Source organism: Fringilla coelebs (genome assembly GCF_963513975.1).
Source record: "Fringilla coelebs genome assembly, chromosome: 16".
Taxonomy (NCBI): Eukaryota; Metazoa; Chordata; class Aves; order Passeriformes; family Fringillidae; genus Fringilla; species Fringilla coelebs.
In genome coordinates, this window is record NC_140042.1 from 15,948,718 (window position 1) to 15,968,107 (window position 19,390).

General features: G+C 43.6%; 1 protein-coding gene across 3 annotated transcripts in view; it reads left to right on the forward strand.

Moving 5' to 3' along the window:
* Positions 1-19,069, forward strand: part of TBC1D24 (TBC1 domain family member 24) — a 35,813-nt gene extending 16,744 nt beyond the window's left edge. For 2 of the 3 annotated variants that reach the window (XM_084216422.1, XM_084216423.1), the window contains 6 exons: positions 2,142-2,159; positions 6,508-6,666; positions 7,599-7,662; positions 11,381-11,476; positions 13,232-13,466; positions 15,102-19,069. In XM_084216422.1, the coding sequence (XP_084072548.1) occupies positions 2,142-2,159; positions 6,508-6,666; positions 7,599-7,662; positions 11,381-11,476; positions 13,232-13,466; positions 15,102-15,256 (727 nt within the window). In that variant the 3' untranslated portion in view covers positions 15,257-19,069. The remainder of the gene's footprint in view (positions 1-2,141; positions 2,160-6,507; positions 6,667-7,598; positions 7,663-11,380; positions 11,477-13,231; positions 13,467-15,101) is intronic. The other variant, XM_084216424.1, reaches the window with a different exon arrangement.
* The last annotated feature ends 321 nt before the right edge of the window (positions 19,070-19,390 follow it).

The window sequence follows — 19,390 nt, forward strand, 5'->3', positions numbered from 1 at the left end:
AGCGGGGCAGGGCTCGGTCCCAGCAAGGTGCTGCAGCCGCAGCCCTGCCCTGGCCTCAGCCCTGCGGCCTCCGCTCCGCCTGCCCGGCAGCCCGTGGGGGCCTGACCCCCGGCAGAGCCCGCCCGGCCGAGACAGGCTGGCGCTGGGCTGGCTTTGCTACCTGCTCTCAGGCCAGAAGAGAAAAAGAGAGAATTCTCGGCGTTTTTCATTTTTGATAGAGATTCACAGAGGCGTGTTCAGCTTTCTCATGGTTTAACGAAGTGTCAGTATTCAACACCGCTCACTGATTGGCTTTATCAGGCACAGAGGAAGCTCTCAGCAGCTCCAATGATAAAACCAGCACTGATACCCAAACATACCCAAAGAAATGTGAAAATTGATTCTTAAATATGATATTATTTGTATAAAATGTCAATTTAATGCTCCCCAGTACTGTGAATTCAGCAGTTTCTTTAGTGTGAGACACTGTCACGGCTGGGAACATTGTGCCTGACTGAGGAGCTGTTTTAACAGAGCAAGGAAGAAATATGTCATATTTTCAGGTTACTTTTTAAATAAATTTGACTGCAAGCCTCCTGGAAGTCAAGAGTTGACCTGTTTTGTGACAGGTTCATGTACTATTAGAAAAAATAATTTTGAAAGAACCATGGAAGAGAAGAGTGACTATATAGATCCAAGAAACTTGCATAATCACAAGCTCTTCTCAGAAATAAGGGAAGAACTAACTCTGAAACCAGTAAATGAAATCCTGCTCTGTTGTGACAGTAAAAGTCATACTCATAAAAAGCTGAGCTGAAGGGCCTCTTGATGGATATAGAAAAGGCACCGATATATTAATCTGAGCAAAATTAGCATCTTGCCAAGTGCAAATGTACGTGCAGGTAAGTAGTGCATGTTCTCTTTTTCCAGAGGCTTCTGACAGCAGAAAACTTCTCCCAACCATTTTTGAACTCTCAAATTTAAGTGTTGACAGTTTATAAACTGCCCTCTGAAAAGAGGTGACTTCTAAAAGTCCCCTGGGTCAGTGAGTGTAGTATCTAGAATTTTTTATTCTAGACACACAGTCTCATTTTCAGTAGTAGGATCTTCCAGCCAGCTGCATTGCTGAGTTAGTTACAGTAGTTGCAAACAGTTACCATTCCATGGCATGGCAATACATGCTCAGTACATCTCAGCCTAAAAGATCACATAAATGTTAGCTGAACCTCCTTCATGTGTCTGCATACATGTAAAGCTCCCCCCAGTCTCTTCCAAGGGTTTATTTTTTAGACTCACAGCTTGGTTTCCAATCAGCTTCAGTATTTTCCTGTCAGTCTCAAATATTTCAAGGTCTTTAGCCACTGGATTGTCAAACTACAGGCAGTTCAGACCTTTGTATTTGAAACTTGTAACAAAATATTGACTCCTTCATTGTGTCTTCCTGCTGGGAAGTTCAGGAGAGTTGTAATATCCTTGAGTATATTATTTAAATTGGAATGAAAGCTTTAAATTAAAAATAAATAAATAATTTAAATAAACCAGAGAAAAAGAAAACATGCATCAACCAACCACAGATGCTCGAAAAGCTCCAGCTACGTTAAATGTTGCAGGGAAATTCTCACAACAGTGATGCTTTCAAGGCAAAATGCAGTCAAATACAAAAATAAAGCCAGTAGTTACTGCTATGCCACGCAGAGTTGCCAGTGAAAAATTTTCATCCTCTCTTGGCTACCTTTGTAAAGCCACTGAAATTTCCCAGTGTCCCCAGGCACAGGGCTGCTGGGAGTTTGACTTGGCTCAGTTTGGATCCCAGTGTGGGCAGATGGAAGTGCAGGAGACATGAGCTGTTCTCCAGGGCTCCACGGGGTGCCAGTGAGTTCTCTTCTCCACCTGTGTTTGGCCTCTGCAAGGAGAAGATGCTTTATTTTCCCATCACATAACAAAATAGGGAGAAAGTAGAAATATAAATGTTTTAACCTGTCTGATTATTTTTTAGTGCTTGATGACTCAAATCAAACGTTGCTTTGTTTCCCTCCAGGCTCCTTTCACTCTCTTTGTCATGGATGTAGGAAGTCACTGATCTTTTCTATCTTTTTTTGTCTTTCTCTTTGTATGTTCTCCTTCTGTCCATTCCATCTCCACTGTGCCACTCCTGTATGCAGTCTTGCCCATCCCAAAAGGTAGGTTAAAACACTGGAGTCTGTACTTTGCTCATTCCTGCTGTCTTTTGCTTGTTGTTTTTTCCAGGGTGGTCAATATTGCTAACACTGGAGCATGAGAAGCAGGCCAGCAATCAGAGCACCTGATTGCTGTGCCACATCTCCAGAATACCCTCCTGCAAAGTTAGTTCATTGCACCTGCAAAGTTGTGAGAGAAGGGGTAGTGGGCCCAAGGGCACAGCACTTCAGACAGCAATTCTCCTGTGTTTTCCATAGTGGGAAAGAGTACTGTACATGGAGAAAGTACATGCTGGGATTATGGTTATGGCTGTAAAAGGCCTTTATAATAATGGTCCTTTCTACTCTGGAAGAAAAGGTGTAATTTTTTTAAACATCTCAGCAGCTCAGAAGAGCCGTTAGGTATCATCCCAACTCCAAACCTGGCATATGTTTTTGCATTAGATGTGAAACAGAGTCAACTTTTTATCTTCTTTGGAAGCTTTCTGCAGTTAATTGGAAAATTTTTTTGGACTGATCCCAACTTGGCACACTCCTAAAAGTGACCTGTCTCTATTCATAGTAGTTTATATTTGCTTTTTAAGTAGGTAGGGATTTTTTAGAGCCAAGCAGACAAGACTCTGTGTCAAGGAGGTCAGAGTTACTCAGCCGTAGAGCATTAATGGTTAATGAAGTAATTTATCAAGTCTTGGCCTGAAAAGTAAATCTTAAAGAACAAAACCCAGTGAGTGGATTGTGATATCTGATAAGCAGAGAACTTGGAAAGAGAAAGGCTGCCCTGTGAGTATTAAATAACAGAGATGTTTGGGTTTAAATTCATGCCTTTGAGAATCCTCTGGCATTGCTGAAGGTGCCCTGAGATAACTTTAGTGAGTGATGCACACTAAGATTTGTACTAATTTATAAAATCAAAGCTGGAGTTAACTTCCTCATGTTTTCATGTTTGAACGAACACCTTAAGAGACTTAGCAAAGCATGTTTCATACCATAACTTCTGTGTTGAGGATTTTACCTCTGATAAATCAAAAAGCTGTTAATTCCAGTCAAGCAAATCTTCAGCATCTGTGTATTATTTTTGCAGTTAGGTTGTTCTGAAAGCAGCAGAAAGCCTTGATTTATGCTAGGAAGCAGTTTGGGTTTGAGGGGACTTAGAGAGAACAGTGGGTCTGTTGACACTGATCTGGACACAGAATTAGGTTTCAGGTTTATATATCACAAATTACTTATATTGCTATTTATGACTGAAAAAGAAATCTCCTTTTACCAAACAATTATGCCCTCACTGAAGTTATAATGAATTTTAAAGATAATGCATCTCCTCTAAGATTTGACCCAAGCCGGAGTAGAGAAGGAAGATGCAATTCACTGAGTAGTCTTTGGAGTTGGGTATTTGTTGTTTTTTGAATAATACAGGGCACATCCACTTTGACAGGTGCTGCTGCATGTCCTCAACCTTGGCTTTGCCTTTGGGAGCTTTGAGGTCTCTGAAACACATAGTATTGATGATATAGCTGGAAAAGCAACATTCCTATGAAATTAGCAAATGCTGCTTTATTAAACAGTAATTGTGCTGGTTTTCAAATCTAATTCCTTGGAATAATAGCAGTTGAACAAGTCTAACATCAGTAATCAAGAGAAGGTTGTCATGCAAATCCCAGTAACTGAGGAAAACACTAATGCAGGGTAAAACCTTCTGAATTTGTTCAGTTCTAGTGGTAGACTTTAATGCTGTCCAAATTTACTGTTCTCTCAAGCTACAATGTTTTCACAGATGGCCCAGAAAAGAGTGGAGTGGTGAAGGCTAAACTGAATTTTCCTCAGTGAATAAAAACCAAAACATTTGGGTTTTTTCTTAGCCCACTTGTGTTCGGTTCATTTTCACTCATTTACTACTTTGAAAAGCAACTGCCAAAGTGAAGGAGATGATTTTCAATGTCATTAGATAAATACTGTTAAAAATAAGGGAATTAATACAGATTGGATACTTCTAACTAGTTGCAATCTGGACCCCCCCCCTCCCCCCTCCCCCCGCAGAAAAGTTGTATTTTTGCTAAGCAGCATGCAGTTTGATTTGATAAGTGCAAGCTGTATGTGGACACTTCTCAGCACAGGGTCAGGTTTCAGTCTCAACCATCCGCAGCTGTGATTTGTTACTGGGAAATAACACATCATTTTGTTTCACATTCTATGGCCATGTTCTTTGCTTTAACTAGATGGTGCCATTAAATATAAAATTATTTACCATGATATTCAAAAGGCAGGAACAGTTTTAAATGGCCAATACAGTGGTAAATTCTTTCTAGTAAATCAGAAAGATCTGTTTGAAAAGATGATACTCTAGCTACATGAAAGAGTTGTGGGAAAGCACAGGGTACTGAAAGAGATGTGTTCAGAATGCTGCTGAACAGGCTTTGAGAATGGTTTGGGTAGGAAAGTCTTTAAATCAGCAGTTCATAGTAGCCAGGGGAAGGAAAAATGCAAAAGCAAAGATACCCTGAGTGTGAGAGCCTTTTAGAAAAAAGAACTGAAGTTTAGTTGCCCAAACAGCTCACAGAAACGTGAAAAATGTACAGACCAGGTACACAAATAATTCTGAGGCTTGCTTGAGGTGTAAATTTAAACCTGTTTTGATATTTGTTATTAAGTCTTAGCCTATTTATCACCATTGCTTTTCTGCTGGAAATTCATTCTAATAAACAGTTGACTGCCCTGATTATTTTTTAATTCTTTAAATGTGGAGGGAGGAAAAAAATCTTAATTTCTGCTGAGCTGAAACCAAGTCTTTGTCTCCCAGCTCTGTTCCATAGTGACATCAGTTTTAGCTGCAGACCTGCCAGAACACAGCGGGTAAGACCTAAAGTAAGATTCTGAACTTGGGGGTTCAAGGCTTGGCTCCTACTTTGTTTCAGTGGATCTCTCCTTTGCCTCAGATTGCTGTGTTTAAAACTACAAATAATGTCCCTAGTCATTGATACTGTAAGTTTTAAAACCCATAAATAGTGACAGCTTAATAGCTGCCCACAGAAGTTCCTTGCATTAAATAATGCAGGATAGCAATGCAAAGATTGATTTCATTCATTTGGCTAAAATAAGCAGTAATTTTAGTAATTTTTTTAAGTGACCTGAATAGTCACTTCATTCAAAATGCTGACACCAAGGTGCCTACTGTGAATTCCAGAAAGCAGTTCCTAGTGTCTCCAAGCTCTGCATTGCAAATGCTGCTGATTTTTTGGTACTACGAGCATGAAAAATAAAGAGTTTATATATTTTGTGTGTTTTAGGGAGTCAGCTAAGGTATCGAGATCCATGCAGATGTACAGTACTGAGGGCCTCTTCATGATAATGAAACTGAGAGAAAAGAAATGTGTAATTGTCAAAAAAACCCCATCAGAAATAGGCAAATACTTGCACCTGAACCCTTGCATGCAGAGCAAACTAATAAAGCTTTATTTAACACCTGGCTGCCTAGTAATTCAGTGACTTGTGTAAATTCTGTGTCCTTGGCTGTCTCCATTGCGTTTCAAGCATTTAACGTAGACGATGGAAGCAAATAACATTTAGTCCCCAGGCTCTGGGTTTGCATGCTTGTTTAATCTGAGAAATGAAGGCTGGTTAAGATGGGGATGATTGTTACCTTCAAGTGTTTAAAAGCCATGAATCAGTCCTAACTGTATCAGACCCTTCTGGGGTGTACAGGGACTTCCTTCCCGGTGTCAGTGTCTAGCATTCCTTAGTGTTCTCAGGCTCCAGTTGTAACCATGATCCCAGGAACATTTTTGTTTCATAATGAAGTGGAAGTCATTGGTAATTACACGTTTCCAAGAGGTGGAACTTTTCAAAAGCTTCAAATATTTGCCTTGGATTAAAATTGCTTACCCTGGTAATACTGATTCCTCTAAAGTTTCTGAGGGGTTTAGGAATTCTCTAATCACACGAAATGGGCAGAGGTAGAAAAAACAGTACTCCTTCCTCTCAGATCCTGTCTGTTTGTTTGGGTATTCTGTTCTCTGTGCTTAAACACAAGTGCCAGTGAGACTGTTACAAACAACAAATATAAGGCCATGGGGATTTTTAGTGGCTCAGTGTTGTATCCTCTGTGTAAAGGTGCAGGCCATGGCTGCCATACAGAGGAATACAAAATACAGTCAAACCAGATCTCTGCCTCTGAGGATTTTGATAAATTGCAGTAGTTTATTACCTTCACCAGATCACGGCCACCTAATCCCGTGGACTGGAACTTTGACCAATAATTTATATGCTGGAGTCTGTTAGCTGTCTTCTCATGTTTCAGTTCAGTAATCCGAAACTTGTTAAATTATTGCTTCTCAGTGTTTTGTGTTGTATTTCTCAGGCAGAATGTGCACTTGGCAGTTCATGCTGAGAACTTCAGATCAGAAATTGTCAGTGTGAAGGAGATGCGGGATATCTGGTCATGGATCCCAGAGCGATTTGCACTGTGCCAGCCCCTCCTGCTTTTCACCACCTTGGAACATGGCTGTAGTCTGAGCAGGTAAGGAAAACCTTCCTCTCTCTTCTCTACTGTAGAGCAGAAAGGAGCAACTGCTGAAGTATTTGCTGGATTGACAAAAAGCCCCTGCTTAATCAGGATTTGATCTGAAGAATATAATTAACGATGGAATATAAATGTGATAATTCCTGTTGCATACAGCATTTGACTGGAATATTTCCCATGCCAGAATATTTTAAACTGTTCAAGATCAGTTGGAAAAGTCAAACTTGGATCAGTTCACAGATTCTGCAGGTCTGAGTCTGATTCCTTAAGGGTTTGAATGGTTTAATTCAGTGGCTGCTCTGCAGGCACTTTTGATGGATAACCACATTCATACTGATCAAAGGAAGAAGAGAACTGGAAACTGGAGATTACCTGTGAATCTGATTGGAGTTTTTTTTAAGTGAGATAAACTGGACATGAGTTGTCCTTGCGCCTGGTACGGATCAATATAACCCTATAGCCCCTAGTAATGCCTTTGACATCAGCAGGTACTGAGGCAGGGAGTGACCTGCTCTCCCAGCCTTATGTGCCTATGAGGAAGAGCAAAAGCAAGCAAAGAGAAGGTATCTCAATTAATTTCCCTGAGGACCTAAAGCCCTTCAAACATGGTCATCAATCCTAGGCTGTTTTACAATCCTTTCAGTTGTTTGATTCAAAATGTTGTAAAAGGCTGCAGTTCATCTGGGTAAGCTTCTAGTTATTCTTCAGAGACATAAACTGTACAGCGGACTGAGTAGAGAGCAACTGCTTGATAGTATTCGTTTACACTCAGCTGTATTATTTACATGGACTTTATAAAGTATTTGCAGGAATATTCTTAGTCTTCAGGTGGTTTTTTGCCATGGCACCAGCTGGAGAAGGGGGTGGTGCCTGATGTTGGGGAGGAAAGGAGCTGCAGTTGTGCTCACTTGTTGTGCTCTGCACTTCAGGTTCTATTCCCACAGCGAGGGACATGAGCCAACTCTGCTCCTCATCAAGACAACAGCGAAAGAGGTGAGGCAAAAGACAAGTGATTAAATTGGAGTTTGAGCAGTATGTAATGCTGTGGCACAGCTGTTTATACTAAAATAAATAAGTGAGGTTTGGCTTTGTTTTTTTAAGAATCCATGCTTTAAATTATTCTGTTTGTTGGTTATAGGACTATGCATTCTTGGGCAGACCTAGCAAACCAAGTCTTTGTTAACTGCTTTTTCTATTGCAAGTAGTGTGGGGTGATGGACTAGAGTAGCTCATTTTACTCTTGGACAGACTCTGAAATGCAGAATCAGAGGGACAGAGTGGGAATTGTGCTAAAGTTATGATCATTTTCATTTTCTCAATGATATGAGGAAAGAAAGTAGCAGAATTTAAAAGGTATGAATAATGTTGGACTACATGCTGTGAAAACAAAAGCCTTAGTTCACCTCGTTCTTGATTGGGAAAAGAATAAGCCTAGAAAGCTCTGAGAACCTGAGGAGGAGTGCACATGTCCCTTTTTTTCTGCTCCTGTGTGTGACAATATTGGACAGCATAATGTGAAAACAACAACATGCTTGTTTAAAAAATTAATACATAAAACAAGAAGTCTTCCCAGAACCTTCACAGGAGGGCATACATGAACTTCCTGTAATGGTGGTTTTGTGTGTGCCACTGTACATGACTTTTCAATATTCTTTATCTAACATTAAGCTGTTACTGCAGCCTGTGGGCTTTATTCCTGCCTATACAGAATCACAGAATTACTGGGTTGGAAGAGACCTTTAAGATCATCAAGTCCGACCCAACCCCAACACCTCAGCTAAACTCTGGCACCCAGTGCCACATCCAGGCTTTTTTTAAACACATCCAGGGATGGTGACTCCACCACCTCCCCGGGCAGGCCATTCCAGAACTTTATCATTCTTTCGGTAAAATTTTTCTTAATATCCAAGCTGTATTTCCCTTGATGCCGCTTGAGACTGTGTCCTCTGTCAGGCTGCCTGGTGAAGGAGACCAACCCCCACCTCACCAAAGCCACCTTGCAGGAAGCTGTAGAGAGTGATAAGGTCACCTCTGAGTTTCCTTTTCTCCAGGCTGAGCACCTCCAGCTCCCTCAGTGGTTCCTCACAGGGTTTGTGTTCCCAGCCCCTCTCCAGCCTCGTTGCCCCCTCTGGACATGCTCGAGTGTCCCAACGTCCTTCCCAAACTGAGGGGCCAGAACTGGACACAGTGCTCAAGGTGTGGCCTCACCAGTGCTGAGTACAGGGGCAGAGTGACCTCCCTGCTCCTTCTGGCCACATTATTCCTGACACAGGCTATTGCTACAGGGTGATACGTTCCTGACACAGGATGCCATTGGCCTTTTTGGCCACCTGAGCACTGTCCAGCCACCTTGTCCCCAGACTAAAACATTGCAGGGGGTTGTTGTGGCCAAAATGCAGGACTTGGCACTTGGGCTGATTCAACTTCATCCTATTGGACTCTGCCCATCCCTCTGGACTCTGTTCCAGGTCTCCCTGCAGAGCCATCCTACCTTCTGACAGATGGACACACGCTCCCAGCTCAGTGTCGTCTGCAGATTTACCAGCTAAAATCTCAATCCCCTCATCCATGTTCTCAGTAAAGATATTGAACAGGGCTGGCCCCAGCACAGAGCCCTGAGGGACACCCCTGCTGCCTGGCTGCCAGCTGGATGCAGCACCGTTCACCAGCACTCTGGGCCGGCCATCCAGCCAGTTGTGAACCCAGCACAGAGTGCTCCTGTCCCAGCCCTGGGCTGCAGCTTTGCCAGGAGTGTGCTGTGGGAGACGGTGCCAAAGGCCTTGCTGGAGTCCCGGTACACAGCATTCACAGCCTTTCCTGCATCCACCGGGCAGGTCACCTGGTCATAAAAGGAGACCAGGTTGGTCAGACATGACCTACCCCTCCTGAACCCCTGCTGGCTGGCTCTGATAGCCTGGCCATCCTGTAAGTGCTGGGTGATGACACTCAGGATAAACTGTTCCATTACTTTACCAGGTACTGAGGTCACACTGACTGGCCCATAATTACCAGGATCCTCCTTCCCACCCTTGTTGTCAATGGGCCTCACATTGAGCAGCTTCCAGTCATATGGAACCTCACCAGTGAGCCAGGACTGCTGGTAAATGATGAGAGTGGCTTGTCAAGCTCATCTGCCAGCTCCCTCATCACTCTGGGGTGTATCCCATCTGGTCCCATAGATTTATGAACATCCAAGCAGCTCAGCAGTTCCCTGACTGCCTCCTCCTGGATAACGGGGGACCCATTCTGCCAACCCAGGAGGACAGCTGTCCTGGGGACAAGCCATCTCCCCACTAAAGACTGAGACAAAGAAGGTGTTAAGCCTCTCTGCCTTCTCTTCTTCTGCAGTTCCTATATCTCTGCAGGATAGCTGTCCATGAGCCAGCCCATTTCTACTCTTATTTACATCTGCATAATACTCACCCTCCAGGCCATTTCATAGTTCTGCATGTGGTTTATGTCCATTCAGGCCTGTGTTGAGATGCCAGTGGCTTATGGAATACCCCTGGTGTCTGAAGGTAGAGGGGGGAACAATTATTTTACTTCTTGCTTTGGAACCTGTCAAAAGTCTGGCTTTGTAAGGGATTCTGGTTTTTATAGGATGGTTTGTTTCTTACCCCTCAAAAAAACATGTATTAGCCAAAACAAACAAACAAAAACTAGAAGAAAAATATGGGGGTTTTTCATGCTTATAGTTTTGGGGGATTTTTGCAAAGGGTTGTTCATCCGTTATTCATATGTCTATGGTTAACTTTTAGATTAAGGAAAATTTGCCTTCTGATCTTCTGCCTCTCATACCCATCAGGTTTCTCACATCAAATGGACTTTGGGGTCATTTAGATTTAATTCTAAATCTGAATTTACATTTAAATCGAAATACAGATTTATCTATGTAAAACAAATCTGATCTTCAGAAATTTTGCCCTAGGAGCTCTGCTTGTAATGCTTCTGGAGGCCAAACAGCAAATGTACCTTAGAACAATAATGTATATCATAATTGTTTTTCTGATTTCTGGGGGGAAAAAGTACAGATGCTTTCATCCCACTTTTGGAGCTTCATTGTTTCCTCTGTGTGTACAAGGCAGTGATGTGTATTCCTGATAGCAAAAAATTCTAATGCAAGCACAAGAATCCAGAGTCCAGCTCAGCCCTCAAAGGGTGCTTCTCTTTATTGGAGGATAATGGTCCCCATGTGGTTTCAGTGGATACTCTAAATATCTGAGCTAGCTCAGCATTTGCTTAGCTAAGCTGGCTTTAACCTATACTTTGAAATGTAAGAAAGCCACCAAGGCCACTGTTTGACCAAAAAGTATTCAGGCAGAGGTGCTCATACTGTAACTTGGGACAGCACTGCTGCTTTGGTTGCCAAAGTGAGTGAGTAGGAGTCAGGCTGTACAGGCCTGGAGTGATCTACATTTTGGTACCTGAGGTTATGTTAGTAAATTGTGTTTAGAAAATTTCTCTTTTAAGGCATCAGAGGTATGAAATAATTTATGACACTCTTAGGATTTAGAGATAGCCAACCACTGGTGGATTAAAGCAGCTTAAATCTGTCTTTAGATATAAGTACTTGTGCTGCTTTAATCCACTGGTGTAGAAACTCTGAAACTCAAACTGAAGTAAAGCCTGCAGTTTTGGTCTCTGAAATGTCAGTATCAGTGGGTTTAACACACTTCTTCAGTGGGAAGCCTGACTGTGCTCTCTGTGCCAGGTCTGTGGGGCTTACCTGTCCACTGACTGGAGCGAGCGCCGGCGAGGAGGGAACAAGCTGAGTTTCTTTGGAACAGGGGAGTGCTTTGTGTTTAGGGTGAGTAAAATTTTGTTGTTGCTGCCCAGTACCAAGACAGAACAACTGTACCGGTTAGCTATCACCTCCCTTCCACATGAAGAGGCTGGATTATGTGGAGGAAAAATTTTACTTCTAAGTTTTGTGGTGACTCTTTTTCTCCCCTTGCACGGAACATGTTCTTAAAAGATCATAAGGTTGAAAAGGACCTTTAGGATCATGAAGTCCAGTCACCAACCCAGAAGTACTATCATGTTCACTAGTAAACTATGTCCCCAAGTGCCACATCCACACATTTTTTGAATACTTCTAAGGATGGTGTTGTGGTTTAACACTGGCCAAATGCCAGGCGCCCACGAAAGCTGCTCACTCACCCTCTCCTGCTACAGCTGGGCAGAGGAGAGAAAATTTAACAAAGGGTTCATGAGTTAAGGACTGGGAAAAAAACACTCCAAAGGCAAAACAGGCTCAACTTAGAGATACGGAGTGAATTTATTACGAACAAGATCAGAGCAGCCCGTAAAGAAACCTTTTTCCCCCAGCCTCTCCCTCCTTCCCACTGACAGTGCAGGGATATAGGGCCTGGGAGGTTTGGTCAGTTCTTCACCCTAGGTTTTCTTCCACTCCTCAGGGAGAGGGGTCCTTCCTCTACAATGCCGTGGGGTCCCTCCCTCCGTGAACTTCTCCAGCGTGGTTCCAAGCAGCAGCTCCCTGTGACCTGGTGCAACGTGAGCCCCTCCCACAGGCAAACAGTCCTCCCCAAACTGCTGCAGCATGGGGCACTCTTCCATGGGATGCAGCCCTCCAAGGATAGGCTGCTCCAGGCTGGAAGCAAGGGCCCCCTCTCTCCACCAGGTCTCCAGCGGGCTCACAGCCTCCACCAGCACCCCCTGCTCTGGCCTGGGCACCTCCCGGACACGCTGCAGGTGGATCTCTGCATCCCCAGGGACCCCCACGGGCTGCAGGTGGATCTCTGCATCCCCAGGGACCCCCATGGGCTGCAGGTGGATCCCCGCATCCTCTGTGGATCCCCATGGGTTGTGGGTAGATCTCTGCATGCCCCATGGATCCCCATGGGCTGCAGGAGGACAGCCTATTTCATCATGGTCATCACGACAGCCTGCAGAGGAATCTTGGCTCTGGTGCCTGGAGCACCTCCTCCCCCCTCCTTGGTTATCACAGACGTTTAATCAGACATTACCCCCATTTCTAACTGGCCCAGCCTTGGACAGCAGCATGTCCATCTTCAGAGCCATCAGGGATTGGCTCTGCCAGGCATGGTGGAAACTTCCAGCAGCTTCTCACAAAAGCCACCTCTGTGGCCTCCCCACTATCAAGAACCAGGGCGTGCAAAACTGACAGATAGTCACTCTGCCCCTTCCCTGGGGCCTGACAACCATTTCAGTGCAGAAATTTTCACAATATCCTATCTAAACCTTCCCAGGCACAACTTGTGGCCATTTCCTCTTGTTTATCTCTTGTTAACTGGGAGCAGAGCCTTACCCCAACTGACTCCACTCTCCTTTTATGCAGTTGTAGAGAAAGATGATCTAGAGATGAGAGCTGCAATAAGGTAACTCAGGAATTACTGATTCATTTTTTCAACCACCTAAAAAGCAAAGGAGCAAAGGATAACATCTGGCCTAAAAGAAAGATTGAGCCAAGCTTTGCTGACTATGCAGGTGGAGACTGAGGTGCTGGAATGTTCTTTTGTGAGCAGAACTCTGTGTAGTGTGCGTACACTAATGTCAACTCTGCCCTTTTCTGCTTCTGCAGCTGCAGCCAGAAGTGGAACGCTACGAGTGGGTGATCATAAAACACCCAGAACTAGCCTCAACTGGATCAGAGACAGAAAACCATGCCCAACCAGCTTCTAGCACCCTCTCCTCCAGCAGCATCCCCTCAGATCCTTCAGATCGCCTTTCTCCCTTCTTAGCAGCTAGGCACTTCAACTTGCCTTCCAAAACAGCCTCCATGTTCATGGCCGGCAGCAGTGAGTGCATCATTGTAGGTGAGTCCGTGTGAGAATTCGAACACAGATCCTACCCCATCTCTTCCTGTCCACCTTAGATACATGTAAACATGGTACTGACCCCTTTATCCATTTCAGTATCACCAAGGTAGAGATAAAATTGCCCAGAACCTGACATCATTTCTCAACCAAAATTTTCTGTGGGAAAACCTGCATACAAGCATTTTAGAGAAGAGAGTAACTCATGGCTTTAAGTATAGCCATTCCTTCATACTGCCTAATTCACAATAAGAAGTAGTTCTCAAAAAGGAGCTTATTTTGCATCAAGGCTTTTGAAACACGGAGTAAGCTATAAAACATGTTAATTCTCCAGGAACTTTATTGGATCTGTGGTGCTGCTGACATTGGCAAAGATCTGCTTAGTAAGGTTGTCACTTAAATGGGATTTATAAGGAGCAGATCTAAAATCATAGTTGTCATTTTCCCAAAAGTCTTTACTTGACACTTGTTAGGATAGTAACTGGCCTATAATTTCCTCTGTAATGTCAAGTGTTGGCTGATTTCCCACTTGGCAGCATGTGCTCTAATCATAAAATCATGGAATTGTTTAGCTTGGAAAAGCCCTCTAAGACCATTGAGTCCAGCCATTTCCCTAGCACTGCCAAGGCCACCACTAACCAGTGTCCCTGGTTCCATATCTACATGGTTTTTGAACACTTCCAGGGATGGTGACTCCACCACTGCCCTGGGCAGCCTGTTTAAGTGCCTGACCACCCTTTCCATGCAGAAATTTTCCCAATATCCACCCTAAATCTTCCCTGGTGTTTGAGGCATTTTCCTCTTGTCCTGTCACTTGGTCCTTGGGAGCAGAGCCTGACCCCTATCAGGTTCCACCCTCCTTTCAGGGAGGTGTAGAGTGTGATGTATCCCACCAGCTCTTTCTACCAGCTTTAGGTAAGGGAGTCACTTATACTTACTGTATACTACACTATGCTATACAGGCTTGGGTGGTAGCTACATGGAAGTGAGTGTTGTACACAGCTCCAGCTGTGGACCAGAATCCCCACCCTTTTGATTCTTCAGATGGCTTTAGTAACTGATCTTTGATGCCCAATAAGCCATAGGGAATCTTCCTTTTTGTTCTCCTGACATATTTCTGTCTAATTTTATGTCAGTTCTCTGCGTTTTCTGACTGAAAGTTCTGTGAACCTTGACATAGACCCACAGATAACCAAAATGCTTTGAACTCTCACATCGTTTATAATGATTTTGAAGACCAAACCAGTGCTGTTACTTACTGATCTTGTTCTTCTCCCAGCTTTGATTTTTGACTACTAACAGAATTATTTGGTTTTCCTTTATTGGAGAAAAATTTGAGGTTGTAGCTTCCAATATCCTCCAGCACTGAAATACAAATCTCAAATGCAGGTAGTTTTTGTTCTTGCTGAGTTGCATTACTTTTCTTTATTACCATTGAAAGATATCATCCAGTTCTGATATTATAATTTAAAACCTATACATCTGATCCTATACTGTTACATCTGGAGACAGCAAGCAGACATTGCTGAAGGCTTCCAGTTGTTCCCCATGGGAAAAGCACTAAGGTATTTGTACAGCTGTTTCCCATGCCAAGAAATGCAGAGATATCCTTACCCTGTCTTTGTCTCTTCCCAGGAGGTGGTGATGGCCAGGCTCTGTACCTTGATGCAGATCTGAACCATGGGAGAACCAGCCACTGCAACACTTTCAATAACCAGCCACTGTGTTCTGAAAGCTTCCAGATCTCCATCCTGGAGGTGTGGGGCTTCAGGGACACCATGAATGGTTGATGTGACTATCATTAATCAGCTAGTTTTTCAGTTGTCCAAGGTAAATTCTGATACAGCAGCTAAGTTAGAACATCCTTTCTGCTGGGCTCAGTGCTGTGAGTCGTTCCTAAGTGGTGCATTTGGATGCAGGCCTAGTTGTTTACTCTTATTTTATTTAAGACAGGTGAAGTAATGTATCTGGTTAACTGTTTGTCCCTTTACCTCTAGAGATCTGTATTCAGGGACTGTTGGTAAAAATGAAAATGTGATGAATTCAGAGCCATACTAGATGGATACAGGCCCTAATAACAGAATAGGTTTGAGTCCACAGTTCCTCAGAGGCACAGCCCTGGCTGAGCTGTGCTGCAGAGCTCTGAGCCACTGGCACCAGTACCTGGCCTGAGCCAGGAATATCAAATGTCTCCTCACAGGGAGCCTGGTGATCTCAGATCTGACATAGAAGAGTAGTTCATTAAATCACTGCCCTCCTATGAGCAGATGTTGTACAGACAAATCAGTACCATTAAGTTATGAAGCTCTTCATTCACACCAGAACCATGATTGCTGATTTTCTTGTACCAAAACCTTTGACATGTTCCACTTGCATATGTTAGAGTAGTCTGCCTCTGAGAAAGGCATCCAGGCTGGACAGTGATATCTCCAAGTCGTGATTTTGTTTACATTCCTATTCCATATCAGTATGATGACTTCAGAGTGACTCCCTGTGTCAGGCAGCTGAAAGCCAGAGAGTATCTGCAGTGCTCAGAAATGTTTGTTTCCTCATCTTTCCTGGGAGCTGAAATGAAGCTTTAAATCTGAAAATAACTGTGCTGATATCCCTGTGTGTTTGGGGAATTAGACCTGGTGATAGTGGGAGCTTAATCCTCTCCCCTCAAGTAAAGGAAGGAAAGCAGGAGGCAAATCTGGGAGTGAACGGATTTCTCAGGTGAACTAGAGGCAACATTGTTTATCCAAATATCTTCCCAATGATGAGATCCCTTCTGAGAAGCTAACAGTTTTCTTCCTGTATATTCTGGTAGGCTTTGGGTGATGAAAAGAGGATTTGCTCATTCTTGAGCATTCCTGCATTCTCTGCAGGCATGCCTTGTGGCATGTGATGTCTAGAGGCAATTCCCCAGAGTCTTTATCCAAAAATTGCACTATCTGTTGTGGAAATTCTCCCACATGAAGCACAAATACATGAACATCAGTGAGTAGTCCACAGCATACAACAGGATGCTCAGAGCTTCAGTGAGTAACTCACTAGTAAGACTTATCACAACAGGGAAAATGAAGGGAAAGAGAAATTGCTGATTTTCTAAACAATTCAATCTAAAAAATTGCTTTAGAGTGGGATTTTTACTTAATGTTATTGCTACTTAAGCTTGAAGTTCATTAAAAGAAAAGATTTAAATGAATAATGTTAAAAGCTGGGCTGGACAGGGTCACATTCATATTCAGAGGTCTGAGGTGAGCTTTTGGTCATGCTGGCTTGTCCAGCTTGCCAGCCATGACAGTACCTCATGGCTTGGGAAAGAGTCACCTTTTGCAGAGTATGTGAATAAACTTGGCAAAAATAAGATTTGCTTTTTAAGGTGCCATTTTGAATTTTTTCAAAATAACTCTTTGAAAAATTAGCCTATGTACAGAACAGTTTAAAATGTCTTTTGCACCATTTGTATTTGCAATTGGATTCTCTCACCCTGAGAGTCAGCATTGGGCCTGTCTTTCTCCTTCCCACACTGAGTTCTGCCCAGTTGTTGTTTCACAGGTTTACCATAAGCTTGATTGAACTGCAAGAAGTAATTCAGTTATACTGATATATTTTGATGTGAAAGAACTCAGTCATATCTGGCTTTTTACAAACACTGGCTGATGCTGCCTTCTATTTTTCCAAGCCACCCATGTCTCTTTGCCCTTGCAGGTATCCCACAAGCTTCCTCAGACAGAAGAAATCACTCAGAAAGTATAGGTTCTACTTAGTGTAGGTGGGAGTTCAGTTTGGTTTGCATCTCCTCTTTTGAGCTTGTCTGAGGAGGTGCCCTTGGGAACCAAAAGCAACTCAAAAACACGATAGTAATAATTTCCAGTTTGTTGTCAGAAATTCCCGGAGCTGTGTTTGGGTAGAATTTGTAGGAGTGTAATGCTCTACTCCAAATGAATGTTTTATCTGCAAAACCTTGGCTGCATCTGGCAGTGTGATGGGATTTCCTCGCTCCCATCCCTGCCGGGTGCAGCTATGTCAATACCTTGTCTTAAGCCATATCTAAGGAACATTTCTCAGAAACATGTTCCTTTCCCTGCTCTGTTCTTGGTGCACAGAGCACCAAGATTTGGGTGGTTAGAATCTGAAATAACTCCTGGTTCCTCAGAAACTCATCATAGAATATCAGTGTGAGAATCCAAGGAGCAGTACTGGACGCTGGGCACAGGACTGGTTTGGCTTGATGAAGTACTGCCCTGCCACAGCCACCATGTGGGACTGATCTGTGTGGTTCAAACTGGAATAGCCTGGATGACCAAGAAGCAGCAAGAATCCAGAGAGAGCAGTTTTCAGTGCTGCAGCAACTTCACACAATCCTTGTGTTCAGTAAAAATGGATATTCCTTGTCATGTGTAAGTCCTCATCCGTCATTCCTGCTGTGGTTGTGAGACACCTTAGAAGAACAGCGTTTTGACTTGGTTATCTTTCCAGTAGCAGAGAGGCATTTTTCCTGTGTTGTTAATGGTTGTTGCTGACCAACTGTATATCTAAGTTCAAACCCTTTGTTTCATGCAAAACTCTTGAGATAGACACCACAGGCTGCTTTTGAAGACAATGGCTACAATGGGCACCTTATCAGAAAGTGGAGTTATCTCAAATACTCCAGCCATGAAGTGCTTTAGTCAGTTGTTACTTGCAGCTCTGCACATCTGTTGAAGTAGGCTGTAATCCCTGTTTGTGATCCTGCTGGCAGCAGCAAGAGTGCCAGAGTTACAGGATGGGCTTGGGCTGGGAGCTGCAGGCTAGGCATTGGTTACCACAGTTCTGTGAGAGCATCTGTGCTTTCCTGAAAAGCTGCTTTTTGCTTTGTCATTTTCCTTGAAGGCAGAAAATATTAGAAACTCCTGACATCAGAAACCTGACTTCACTGTAAATGACAACCAAACTGTTTGCAGGCCATGGGAACTGTATCCAGCTGCAGCCAGGCTGGACAGACTTCACTGCACCTGAGCTTGTCTTTCCTGCAGCTCCTGCACTGATGCAGCATGTTAATCAACCTCCTGTTGATAGAGACAAATCAGCCAAGGGAAGGGAAAAATTCTCATTTCCTCTCTGATGACATATCTGAAGTCAAAATAGAGTGGGGGCCAGTACTGTTCTTTGAAGAGTTAAATCATGCCAATAGAGATCTGTGGTGAGCCACAGAGAGGTAACATATACAGATCCATGAACTGCTCTTCATGTGTGTGTATTGAAAGTGTGTACCTTTGTCCTTGGAAAATCATTCTCTTTTTTGGTGGAGCAGACTCTCCTCTGCCCATGGGAACACTGATGCCACAGTCAGGAGCTGATCCACAGCCGTGGCACTGCGAGAGCTTGGCTCCTGCCAGTGGCACTGAGTCGGGCTGTTGGGTACAGCCAAGGCGTGGGCACCTGGCTGTTCTGCAGCATTCTGTCATGGATTTCAGACTATTCATAGTCAGAATGAATGTGTCTGTACTATTTGGGGTGATGTTTTCTTCAGATGAGTGGTGATGTGCTGCCAAGCTGGTTTTCTACCCTATCTTGGAATCACTGCCCTACGTCAATGGTATTTTTGTCACTGTGCAGAATCTTGGATATTAAAGGTATTTGACTGTGGAGGCTGCTGGCTTTGTCCTTTATTCTTGTCTTTTCCTTCTTGAAGGGCTCGTAGCAAAAGGCACCCTGAAATACAGAGAAACCCTGGAGCATGTGTTCTCTGACAGAGCTCTCATTGTGGTGAGGTGGTGACATGGTTCCTGATCATTTCAGATCTCAAAAGACTTCCGCTGAGATCAGGTGTCAAACTGACTCTGAAGTCTCTAGATAGCCAATTCTGACATGAGCCTTCTTCCCACTGCAGGGCCAGAGAGCATGGTTTGCCCCAGCCTAGGTTTAGAATGGAGGTTAGGGGTGTCCTCTGGCCACCA